Source organism: Eurypyga helias, unplaced genomic scaffold (assembly GCF_000690775.1).
Source record: "Eurypyga helias isolate BGI_N326 unplaced genomic scaffold, ASM69077v1 scaffold12280, whole genome shotgun sequence".
Classification (NCBI taxonomy): Eukaryota; Metazoa; Chordata; class Aves; order Eurypygiformes; family Eurypygidae; genus Eurypyga; species Eurypyga helias.
The window spans coordinates 59,959-72,760 of NW_010227691.1; the positions used below are offsets into that span (position 1 = coordinate 59,959).

Here is a 12,802-nt window from a genome sequence, read left to right on the forward strand (position 1 = left end):
AACGATTTGCGGGTCATTTTACAGTTCACTTCTGATTTTGGCAATAGCTTTTAACTATTGTAAACAATGAAGAACAGAGGTAGGGATAAAAACCTCTCAGAACAATGCCCCGAGATTCCCACACAATTAAATGGCATTAAAGAAAAATACAATACCCTGCTCCTCACCCTTAGACAGGTCAAAACCTGTAAGTCTTGACAACCCCAAGAAGAACCCTGTGCTAGTTCCTACATAATTGCCACATGCTCCCTCTGTGGTTTGTCAGGGTGTATTTTGACAAAAGCCTGCCAACATGTGTTCTAAAATTTTCCTGAATTGTGAATCCTCCTTTTTGTTTTGGGAATAAATATTTGAGGTACAAACCAGGCCAGAGGGAGCTAAATGGCTAGACTCCCACTGACTTCAACAAAGCCAGCATCTATTCCTGTCGGACAGTGATTTTTTTTTTTCCCCCTGGCTACACTAATACCAGAGGTGTTTCAATAAAAAATAAGCCATCTTTGAAACAAAGCTTGGAATTTTTTTTTCCTTCCTGAACACTGATTAAACTGCTGGTCATGATAAGGTGGTCCAAAGGTATTACCACAGTGAGGTACTATAACAGAGTTGATGTTTACAGTGCAGTGTTTACATGACGTATATGACAAGGGAAAAAGTCTTTGTCTCAGGAAAATGAGGTTGGAAAATGATTTTTCTCTTATTCATAGGAAATGGCACTGAACCCTCTAAGCTTGGCTAAGTGATGTCTTTAATACTTGATCTATTTGTGCATCTGTATTTTCTCTTTCTTTCCTGCATTCTTTCTTACCTATGGCTACATACCTTGGCACCCATACTAGGTGATGCTGAAAGCTATGTATTCTTGTGTTCAGCCTTTTGTGTTGTGAATTGGTGATATGCTTCAACTCTTTTGGGAGGGAGAGAAGGGAGTACATTTAATTTCAGCAAAATACCTTTTTCCCTCCACTAAAAGGGGAAGCATGAAAGAAGATAGATTTTTGAAAAAAATTATCAATTCCTGTATCTATGTTCTAGGCTGTCAGATTTCTGCCAACTGATTTCATTTTAGCAACATTGCAAGTGCTGTCTGTGGCCAAAGGTTCCAGCACTTGCAGCACTTTCAGGCTGACCCTTATTTTTCCCTCCGTGTACTTCTTGCCCTGTACAAAATTTTTCAATGTCCTTTAAGAGGGTGAATATACTGCCCCATCATGCCATCTGGGCTTTATTCAGGTTAGCTATTCCATGCGGCATGGTTTTGCCTAACATCCCTCCCTCAATAGCACTGCCTGCAGATGTTTTCCCTAGGTTTTTCTCCTCTAGTTCCTGTTTTCACTGACCGCTAAATTCCCCCGTTTCTCATTTTATTTTATTTTGTGAGGTTTTTTTAACTTTTGTTACTTGCAAACCATACGGGGCACATTCTGAGGAAAGTAAACAGCATTGCTCCAAGGCAGTAACTTAGTTCTTTAAGTCTTACATATAATAGAGTTATTGTGAAGTGAGAAAGGAACCCAAGGGCATGGCTTGCCAGGTGCTATGCTGGTGTGTTATCCTCATCATTTGCTGTTGCTCTGGGAGACGGTAAAACTTCTCACAAATTTTGATGTGTGGGTTTACTTTTTCTTTACAGCTGCACAACAGTGTGGAAAAATAATGCAGGTTTAGAATACCAGGAGCAGCCTCTTGCAGAGCCAGGTGCAAGGGGGAAATGATGTTCTGCTACAAAAAAATTGAAAACTACAGACTGGTGATACTTTCCCATCTTATACAACCATACATATGTTCCCACTGTGAAATCAGTATTTTTGAACATAACTTTGATAGATACCATCATTTCTAAGTGAGAGACTTTCTGAATGTTTGAATAAAACAACTTTTCTGCGTGTTTCCCCAAGATAACATGATCATATTCTGGAGAAAGCATTGGCAAAGCAGAGCAGATTAATCCTAGACACCTAGATAATTTCTGATTTTGTTGAGGTCTATCAGTTTTTTCTCTGAAGGGCTGTAACAACTCAGACTACTCAGAGAATATTTACATTGCAGTGCCTGGCTGAATGTGTACTTATCTATTTCCAGCAAGCAATATTTCACATCAGATCAGCAACTGTGATAATCATAGCCCAAACATTTTTTATCTATAAGACAACAAAGCTAAAACAAATCAAATAAAAAAGAAAAATAGATAAGGCAGACTTTCAGCTGAAATAAATGACCAAGCAGTGCAAAGCAGGATGCAGGATAAAAATTTCAAGTGCTGATGAGTCTAAACTCATTGAATCTTGACTTAGAGATTTATGGAAAGAAATCCATAATAAAATTAAGGAAAACCAGAAGAAAAGTAATTTGCAGTACCACATTCAGTTATTCAGTTATGATGATAAAAACAATGAAAGAGACTCAGCTGCATAATTCAAGCTGTATCTCTCAAAATAAATGGATTTTTTCCCATATCCTTATATTGTGCAGGTAGCTGTATTGCACTATGGGCAGAAACTACATCTCTATCACTGTTCTGGCAATGGTGACTCAGGAAACCACACAGTTCTTACAGCTCAGGCTCAAGTAAAAGAGAGTTGGGTTCATGGCTTCTACTGACCAATATATTTATTTTGGGAGAGGCTTATTGTTAGGGAAATACTCTCCTGAACTGTGAGTGACCTTTTCTACCTCCCCTTGCAAATATGTTATTGCTAGCTAGGATACAAAATTAAAACCAGATATGCTCGGCTTTATGTGTGAAACCATGTACAGAACACACTGCTTGCTTTCCTGAGGATGATCTGCAAGAGGAGTCCACTGGGGAAAAACACACATCAAATACGATTTTAAACTAACTTCTCACTTCTTTTTCCTGATAGAGAGGTGCTGTCACAGATGCTGATACACTTCTTGGCACTGTTTTGATACTTAACTGATCATGGAAGGAGTTGGACACACAATTTTCCTCCAAGAAACAGACTACGGTGTTATTTTGAAAATATTAGAAGTGTATTAAAATGTACTGAATGTTAACTATAGTATATGCAGTGTAAAAATTTGTGGTTTATCAGCAATTGTCTTTTGTTTCTGAAAATAGTATAATGGAGTTAGTGAACAAAGATGCTCTATAGCTATTCTCTAGTAATAAATATAAATAGATATCTATATTTATACAGCCCATTCTACCTAATTCACTGCACAAACATGCAGCACTGTAAATCTGACAAGGAGGTAGCAAACAGATGGAATAAAATTCATTCGGATATGTATCATATCTGAAAGTCTTTCCATTAGCTGTTCTGACAGTAATTGGTCTTCTCCCTTCTATGTCATGGTTGGTTAATCAATAAGGGAGTTAGCAGTAATGTAAAATGTCAGAGGCATTCAGACACTGTTTATTACAAGTAACAAAGCTTCCACCGAGTCCTTTCTCCCCTGACTGTACAGAGAGCTAACTTGATTAGATACCCTGAGTCTCGATATCACAGTTTTGTGAGAACACTTATATAGTAGGCAGAATGAATATGGTCCACAATCCCTAACTACAGGACTTAGAGTATTATGCTTCAAATTGCTCCTCTTCCATACCAAGTTATGTTTACCAAAAAAATAGCTCAGATCTCTACAAAAAATGTTGTTATTATCAGAGAGAGAGCTAAGAAGTCTAGTCTATAAGACTAACAGGAAAGAAGTGATGATATGCATATTTTTATTAAGCCAGCCCATGCTTTCGCTGTATTGAGTCATAAAATTTACTTTTCAGGAAAAAATGGTGAACATGATTCTGTGATGATGGGTAAGGTATAAAAGTATCCTCAGAATTAAAAAAAAAAAAAAAGGAAATTAGACCCCCAAATAAACCCAAAAATGTTAGTTATATCTGAATATATTATTCTTCACAGCTTTCAGATGGAAGGGTTGTACTTATTCTTGGGTATAAAGTATGGATATCAGCAGAAGCTACATATACCTTAGCAATGAAATAACACTCGTATTGGTTATGCACTTTTTGTTTGTCTTTCACCGTTTCAGAAGTTTGTAATCTATGTCGTTTAGTACTTCATTACATTTTCTTCAGCTCACCAGACTGGCCATCAAAAGACACTAGAAAAGATTGATCATTTAAAAATGTTTCATTCCTAAAGTAATTTCCCTAATGATCACCTGTGATCTCCATTGTTACTCCACAGGCATTGATCCTTGTTAACAACAAAATCAGCAAAATAAGCCCATTGGCTTTTGCTCCTCTGAAGAAACTGGAAAGACTTTACCTGTCCAAGAACCACCTGAAGGAACTCCCAGAAAACATGCCAAAGTCTCTTCAGGAGATACGGGCTCATGAAAATGACATCTCTAAGTTGAGAAAAGCTGTCTTTAATGGACTCAATCAAGTGATTGTCTTAGGTACGAGCATGAGTAATTATAACAAAATCAACTCAGTATTTTTTCAAGATGTTGCTTTTAGTTGTCAGTGATTTTATGTAGAAATCCAAGAAATGCTCCAGGAAATTGTATCTCCAATTTAGCTTTGACCTGAAGGCTATAGGTACCTACATGCAGCACAACTCATGACCATGTTTTGTTGGCAGAACTGGGCACCAATCCAATCAAGAGTTCAGGCATTGAAAATGGAGCTTTTCAGGGGATGAAAAGGCTCTCCTACATCCGTATTGCTGACACCAACATTACTAGCATCCCAAAAGGTAAGAAATTCAATTAATATTTCAGAGATTTACACAGATATAATTTAGTGACTTCTAGTCATCTGGGAAAAAAATGAATATGGAAGCCTTTTGAGTCAGCCTGTAGAATATCCATTACTTGACTACTTCATTTTTTGATCAATTGACTTTTATTTCTTTGGAAAATTTTGGTTTTCTATTATGAGAAACTCCACAAGAAGTGCGCTGTCAGAAGTAAGACATTTTGTGTTATTTTGCTTTTCTTGTCTCATATCTGAAATATAAAGTGGAAGAATGTTTTCACCTTCCAACCCTGGTTGGTGAGCCTGATCAACATTACACAGAGATAAACTCATGTAGAATTAACTGGACTTCTACAAGCATAAAATCATCCCTCCGCAAGTCTGTGAGTTTGAAGTCAATAATACTATTCCTATACAAAACAGAAATATTTGCTTCAATGTAACCTATTAGAACAAACCAAAACAGAATGGTTCCAATCCAGAGGAAATCATATTCAATTTATTCATAATTCAACCAGATGATTATTTTGAAATAGCTAAAAACTTTTTGAAGGTTAATAGTAGCTGTTATTTCTTTCTTCTCACATTTCCTGTTTTGGACATTCCTTTGACAGTTAAAATATTTGGTTCCAAATTTTTCCTGATAAACAGAATTTGTAAACTACTATGTTCCCTACCTAAAATATCATTAAAATTATTTTACCTCATCTTGTTAATCTCATTTTCTGTGTCTGTCATTTGTTAAATATCTGGATGCCAATTATTTGTAGATTTACGTATGTAGATAGTTTGGCTAAAATGAAGACCCTCTTACATTATTAGGTATGTCCTATTTAGATAATCATGAAGTCTAGAATTCATATCTGAGAATAATTTAATTCAACTATTTTTAAAGAAATAATTACTCTATGATGATTTTAGGAGCTTCATCTTATTTCATGCCAGAATATTTTTAGTAGCGGTTTTCATTTTCCCTGATTGTGAAAGTTCCTTCTTTCATTTAGTGAATTGTTCTTGGCTATATGTAATAAAAATGTTTTTGTTACTGTAAAAGAGCTTCAGTATAACACAAGTCCTTCAAAAAAATAATAATCCAGTTTTATCAAAAGTAATTTGATGGTCTTGTCTTTTTCAGGCCTTCCCCCATCCCTTACTGAACTTCACCTTGATGGCAACAAAATCAGCAAAATTGATGCTGAAGGTCTTTCTGGACTCACCAACTTGGCAAAGTAAGAATCGATTTCTTCTTTTCACATAAAATATTAGTAGAAATTGTAGCCAGCACACACACAATTAGAAAACATCATTCTGGGATTCATGAGAGTTATAATCATTAAAGTACATAACTTATCAGGAAAAGCTTCTGTGGACTTGTGTATTACTTAAGAGAACAAAGCACTTTTTTCTTCCTAACAATACTTTCCAGCTGTTTTCAGTTATGAGTGACGTATGCCCAGGACAATTATTTCTTTGATTAAAAAAAAAAAAAGAAGATAAAGAGAGCAATTAGATTTTTTAATTATGTCATGCTTCTTTCATTGTTTTTCCATCTTCAGTTAATGCAGTTTTCCTGGGACACCTCATTGCTCATGCAATTTTCACTGGAAACTGAGGAAAAAAAGCACATGGGAACAAAAACTGCTTGCAACAGTGTTTCCATTGTTTCTTAAGAAGCACAAGTCTGCAATTCGTACAGGAATATGACAGAAAAATGCAATTATAAAATATAAATGAAAATTTTAATTTTTTCAGAGTGATTGTACCATGCTAATCTGTGAATATGTTGTTGAACAAGTTTCTCTAACTGTAGAATAATGTAAGGAGAATTTCCAAAGAGCAGTTTCAGACTGCTATATATGGAATTATTTGTGAATTAGTTCACATTTGATAACATGCTAAAATAGTAAAATGGGCCTTTACTACAAGGTACTTGAATAGTATCATACTTTAAAACTTTTGTATGAAAATAGAAGTGTAATTGGTGTAAAAGACTTAATCAGGTTCCTTGATCTAATTCCTGGGTCTTCTTTTTAATCATTCTGCTTGCCATAATGAAGACAGAAAACAGAAAGCAAAGGTTACTGAGCAACAGGAACTAAGTGCCACTGTTTATAATAGCTTGAACAGCAATTCAGTGCAATGAAGTACACAGTAACTTAACATGCATTTTCAATCTGGCAGTTTCTAGAAAGCTTAGAACAGCTTTCTAGATCTTGTAAAGTAAGACATTTCAGCTCATGTCTGATGTCCATATTTGGTCACAGATTAATCCCTGCTCAAAAAAAGTCTGTTCCTAAATTTTAATGAAAAAAAAAACAACCCGTAATTATAGATGAGGGGAATATGACGGAGTTATTGTTTATGATAGAGGCTTAGTAACATCCTCCAGAGAAATGATAAAGAAAACTTCCAAAACCAAACCAAGATCATAACTACTCAGGTGGAGGGTAATTTACTTTACTGGAAGATGGAGGTGTGGAGTGTGTCCTGCAGATGACAGAGTTTTTCTGCTTTTTCACACTCACACTTGGAAAACACTACAGGCAACATCACATGGACAATAGCAGTGGAAGTCCTTAAGACATAAAGTTTTATGCAGCAAGTGCTGATGGACTACTAAAAATATCTAATATTGGGCTGCTTCTATTGGGGTTGTACTGTATGGAGAAGCAAGATACTCTGTTGATCGTGGTGTGGAAATGTGGAGCTGCTCAGAAGAGACACCAAATTTTAAATTGCTCTCTGGCCTGTGCTTAAGCAGGCAACCTAAGCCTAATCAGAAATCCTCTTTTGCAAAGTTGAAAAGTGAGGCAGAATACAGATTGGCAAAAAAGTAGTGCACTGGGCATAACAGAGCAGGCAGATGAAGAAAGGAGGGGAGTATGGGAGAGCTCCAGGACAACATATGGGATAAATCTAAGGGGCAGCATGGACCTCCTTATGCCACAGAAACAAGCTATCAAAAAACAGCTTTTATTTACACAAGTCTTCAGGAACATAATTATGGGGCCAGACCACTTTCCTCCTGAATCATGTTAACTCATGCTCAACAGTCTAATAGCTACCCCAGAGCACAGTTAGACTGAAAACCAGGTAGTTTTTCTGGCTCTGTTAAGGTATTTTGAACAGTAAAGTATTCCATGCAAGAGCTTGGTGTAGATCCACTGCTCATTCTCTTTTGTATTCTTGAGTTCCAGCAGACAGCCAATATTTACCCTTTTTGGTTTTTTGTTTTCCTTGTAAAATTACTCTTAAGTATTTCAAAAGTCTTCATGTAGTGCTGCATTGGAAAAAAAAAAAAAAAATCTCATGAATTTAAACCAAACAAAGACTCTGCTGATTACATGCAGGCTGGAGGTCCACAGGAGGGTATACACATTACACAACTCATGTCACTAATGTCTATATTCTATTAAAGTTTAGTGGAAAGATCTAGTTGAATGCAGTGAAATTGCATCAAGCCCAGAACAACAATGATTTTCAGCAGCATGAATATTGTTTAAAAAAATATGGAAATGGGCCAGGAAGGATGTTGGAGACAAAGGAAGGTGAAAAAATATTTGAGAATTTCTTCAATTTTTAGATGTGTTTTTGATGATGCTGTGCAATGATTTAGAACATAATTTAGATCAGCTAAAACACTGGAATAATGTTACCTGTTCACTAATATAAAGTGTTCACTAATATAAAAGTAAGTAATATGTCAATGTGTTAAGCAAGAGTGATTTTTCAAATTCCTCACTTTTTTTTTTCTCCTGTGGGAAAAAGATGACAGATAAAGACCTTATTCTTTCACAACACTCTTGATCAACCTGTATTTTACACACTAATATTGACTTACTTCATTTGTAAACATAGACCAGAGTGACTGAGAGTTTGTTTGTAAAACATTTAGATAAGATGTAATTACATATAATTTCGATGTTTGTGGGAGTTAGATGCACTTTTCTACAGACTCCTCCATTTTCACTTTTTCCCTAAAAGGCTTTCCATGCATGAGCTAATGCAGGGTTGGATCTTGTACATCCCTTTTTTTTAAAGGGGTTACTTGTGATTCAACAAACCAGTATGAAAGTCAGAACCGCTTTTTTCATGCTGGTCTCCCTAGGTGTGACAAACCTGCTTGTAGACTTGCATATGTAGTGAGCATATATTTAGACAGATTTCCCCAAGCTTTCCTAAATCTTGATGTACGCTATGCTAAAAGACTTCTGTTCTAATAAATTTTAAATTAAAATTCTTCCTTTATAAAAATAATTTTTCTCAAAAGACAACACTACTGATGACAACTCCTGCATAATTACCACTGAATTCCTTACTGCAACACAGAGCATTGTAACCTATAAGAGTCTCTTGAAAAAATTATGTAGATCAGTAATTGCAAACCAAAACAGGGTTAACACAGAAATGCACAGACAGGACCAGATTTTCCAAGTTGGATATAAATTGGGCTAGTAAACCCAGAATGTGGATATATAAAGCAGGAAGGATGATTTTGTAATGAAAGCTCTGAACTGGAACCTAGGAGAAACGTATACAACTCATTTCTGTGTCTGCTGAACAGATCATTAAGCATGACTCAGCTTCTGTTTTCAGTCTGTATCATGGCTCTTAACTACATGAGTATCTTAGAATGATGTGGGGAAGATTTAAACTTAACAGTTCTGGTCACTCTGGGTTATGTAGTTTGACAAAGCAAGTTACAGCCAATGCTCCTGAAGTCATACAATAAACTCTTACTCAGCTTTTAGACTGGTGTTGATGGAGGTACACAGTATGTATTTACAGTGTGATTAGTCATATAGCTCATGGAAGTATACAGTAACATGGGCACAAGTTGAATGATATCATGATAATTATGATAGTTCACATCAGACGTCAAAGTTATTTAAATTCATTTATCTAAACTAGTTATCCGTGGTGACTGTACCTTGCACATAATTCAGAAAATTAGCCTCGTCAGTTCTACAACAGTAGTGTAAAGAAGTAATCAACCCAAGAAAGATGGTTATGTGGGCAAGTTTAACATCTTCTTTGGTTTGTTTTTGTTTGTTTGTGTTTGGTTTTTTGTTTGTTTGTGTTTGTTTTGTTTTGGTTTTGCTTTTTTTTGTTTTTTTCAGATTGGGCCTCAGCTTCAACAGTATTTCTTCAGTTGAAAATGGCTCTCTTAACAATGTACCTCATCTGAGAGAGCTCCATTTGAACAACAATGAACTTGTCAGAGTACCTGGTGGGCTGGGTGAACACAAATATATCCAGGTAATGTTTATCATACTGCCTCTGAGAGTAATAGTTGAAAGGTTCCAAATGGCAATTGTGTAGTTATTCAGTCTTGGACAGAAACATATACGGAGTTTGTGCAAAAGGTAACAATGCAAGTTTCATAAACTGTTGAATAGGCATGGAAAAGTTGCATACAACAGGAAGACTCTTATTCTGATTTTTGTGTGGATATAGCTATGGAAGTGCATAGATCTGGAAGTGTGCATTCATTATCTCTGAGTATCTGAGACGATGCAAGATGTATGAGGTTATTTGTGTACTTTGATTTCCTCTTTACCCAAAAGATGCTTCCAAAGAACATTTCTTCTATTTAATTTTTTTTCATTCTACTCAGTGCCACTTTGCACCCTTTCCCAAGAACCTTCTTCTTGGTATCTCACAAAGCTGTGCCTTTAGAAGGGTGAAGAGACAATATGCATTTCACATTAGCAGTATTTTTTAGGTCTGTGTGGCTGGATAGCTAGAAATATGGCCTCTTGGAACCAATTAAAATCTGCCTTCACTTGGATTAAGATTTTATGGGAGAGAAAGCTCCCAAAGAATGAAGACTCCCAAATGTAAATCACCACTTGTATGTAGTTTGGGAAAATTCATCAGAAAAAGTGACTCTGGAGCAGATTAATATTCATCAGCTATTTTAAATCATTAGATTACTTTTTCTCTGAGTCCTGTACAGTTGCACTCATGAGACTGAAAATATTAGAGCAGGAGAGAAACCGACTGAAACAAAATACATTCTTTATGTATAGTACATGCTTCTGAACCACAGCACTGTATTCATAATTCCACATCTTTGACTCCTGTTTTGGTTATAGTATGATCAAATTATATATGATCAAATTATAGTAATGTTATTCCATTGCCTTTCACAGTTCCTGCTCTTTCTGTATAATTTGTTTCTAATTGGGTATACTCTAGGTATTTCAAAAAGTAAGCAGGATCAAGCATGTCTTTGGAAAAAGGATATACTGTTAATCTGTATAACATTGTATGATACATATCAAGTATTTGACATCAAATCATATATCTTATTTGTCACAGTAGCTCTATTTCTCACTTCTGTACTTCTGTATTTTTCAGGTGGTCTATCTTCATAACAACAAAATTGCTTCAGTTGGTATCAACGACTTTTGCCCTCTTGGCTACAACACCAAAAAAGCTAGCTATTCCGGTGTGAGTCTCTTCAGCAACCCCGTGCAGTACTGGGAAATCCAGCCCTCTGCTTTCCGGTGTATCCATGAACGCTCAGCAGTACAGATTGGAAATTACAAATAGATGTCTAAAGATGGGGTTCGGTTGTGTTTCAGCTAAAGTACCTGTTGTAATAGGCCTGTTCAAAAAATTGTTGCTAACAATTAATGCTAAATACCAGAAACTTCACTTTAAAGTGAAGATGATCCAATGATGTAGAATAAAAGAATCATTACAGATGTACAAGATGAAGCATACCATCAAAAAAATTGCCAACTGTGCTTTAAACTGACTTATTTCAGCCTTCTTTTACAGCATGCTTTCTGTGGTATTTTTCAGTTTGCTGAATGCTACAGGCTTTCAGATTCCACTGTATATGAGATTCGGAGTAAATATTTGTCAATCTATGATATAAAAAAAGATAGTGATTGAGGTTATTTTTATAGCCACACACACACACCAAAAAATAGTAGAGGGAAAAAAGACTCTCAAACCATCTTAAGTCTTGAGATGGTGAGAGTTACCTCCTTTAAATTTATTTCAAGCCCTGGAGGTTTAAAAATATCCATTATAACACTAAGCTAATTCTGAATGTATCTATTTAGCAGAGGCAAATAAAGTTGTTGCTAATGTCATTATTTGGGGAAAGATAAAATAAATTCATATTGTACACATAGTTCTTTAAAGTTTGCCATTCTTCTAGAGCAATGCTATTCAGGATTAGCATAACATAATCCTATTGAAGAAAATAATGAGTAGTCTGCAGTACAAAACCTGTATCCTATGTCTGGAGCTCAATGACTAAATTTCTCTAGACCAAATCTCTCACCTTAGTCACAAGAACATTTTTAATTACTCCAGTGAGACTGCCTTGCAGAGTATTGTATTAGGGTTTAGTCGTTGGTATCAATCCGTGTATATATCTAAACCAAAAATAATAGCAGTTCATTGTTCACTTGTTCTACATTGTAAATTTGTCAGCAACCTTTACTGTTTTTACTTTTTAAACAATATTTTCAATTGTCAAATAGAGATATGCAGGCTCACCATATGATGAATTTGTGGAATTTAGATTATAAGCAAAATCGTTAAGTATAGCAAAATATGAAGTGAAATAACTGCAAGGCCTAGTTGGACGTTGCTGGGACATCATTCACAGAAGTATCTTCTTAGAGTGATTTGAAGCCCTCTGCAAATTGGGATTCTTCAACCCATACCAGTGGGTAGCAAGCACATCAAAGGTAGGCTGCACATTTCTACTGTCAATCTAGAAAGCTAAACATATATTCAATAAAAATGTCACCTTAAAAGAGTCTTCTGCAGCCTCTTAATACTCCAAGGTCAATCTCTCTAATTTGTAAAACTTATATGTCATTTATATTAAAGAATAATGTAATACAGGCAAACTCCACAGTGTTTGTCTTTATTTTCCGTTTTGATAGCATAATATGGTGTGTCAGAACTTTAGTTATTATTAAGTCTTGAAAAATGAACATATTTTTCATGGTGGTAGTTAAAATAAGAGCAAGTTTTATGAAATTCTTTTGCCTCAAGAAAATTTTTCATGCCTAATGCTCATAGGAATTTCTTTTGGAAATGAATATATTTTCTTTATAGCCACCATGTATTCAGGTAGTA

General features: G+C 35.5%; 1 protein-coding gene across 1 annotated transcript in view; it reads left to right on the top strand.

Annotated features, from left to right (window-relative positions):
• Window positions 1-12,571, top strand: part of DCN (decorin) — a 39,061-nt gene extending 26,490 nt beyond the window's left edge. Inside the window, exons 4-8 of the mRNA XM_010157157.1 lie at window positions 4,176-4,389; window positions 4,575-4,688; window positions 5,826-5,919; window positions 9,811-9,949; window positions 11,054-12,571. Coding sequence (XP_010155459.1) covers window positions 4,176-4,389; window positions 4,575-4,688; window positions 5,826-5,919; window positions 9,811-9,949; window positions 11,054-11,248 — 756 coding nt within the window. The 3' untranslated portion in view covers window positions 11,249-12,571. The remainder of the gene's footprint in view (window positions 1-4,175; window positions 4,390-4,574; window positions 4,689-5,825; window positions 5,920-9,810; window positions 9,950-11,053) is intronic.
• Window positions 12,572-12,802: the final 231 nt, after the last annotated feature.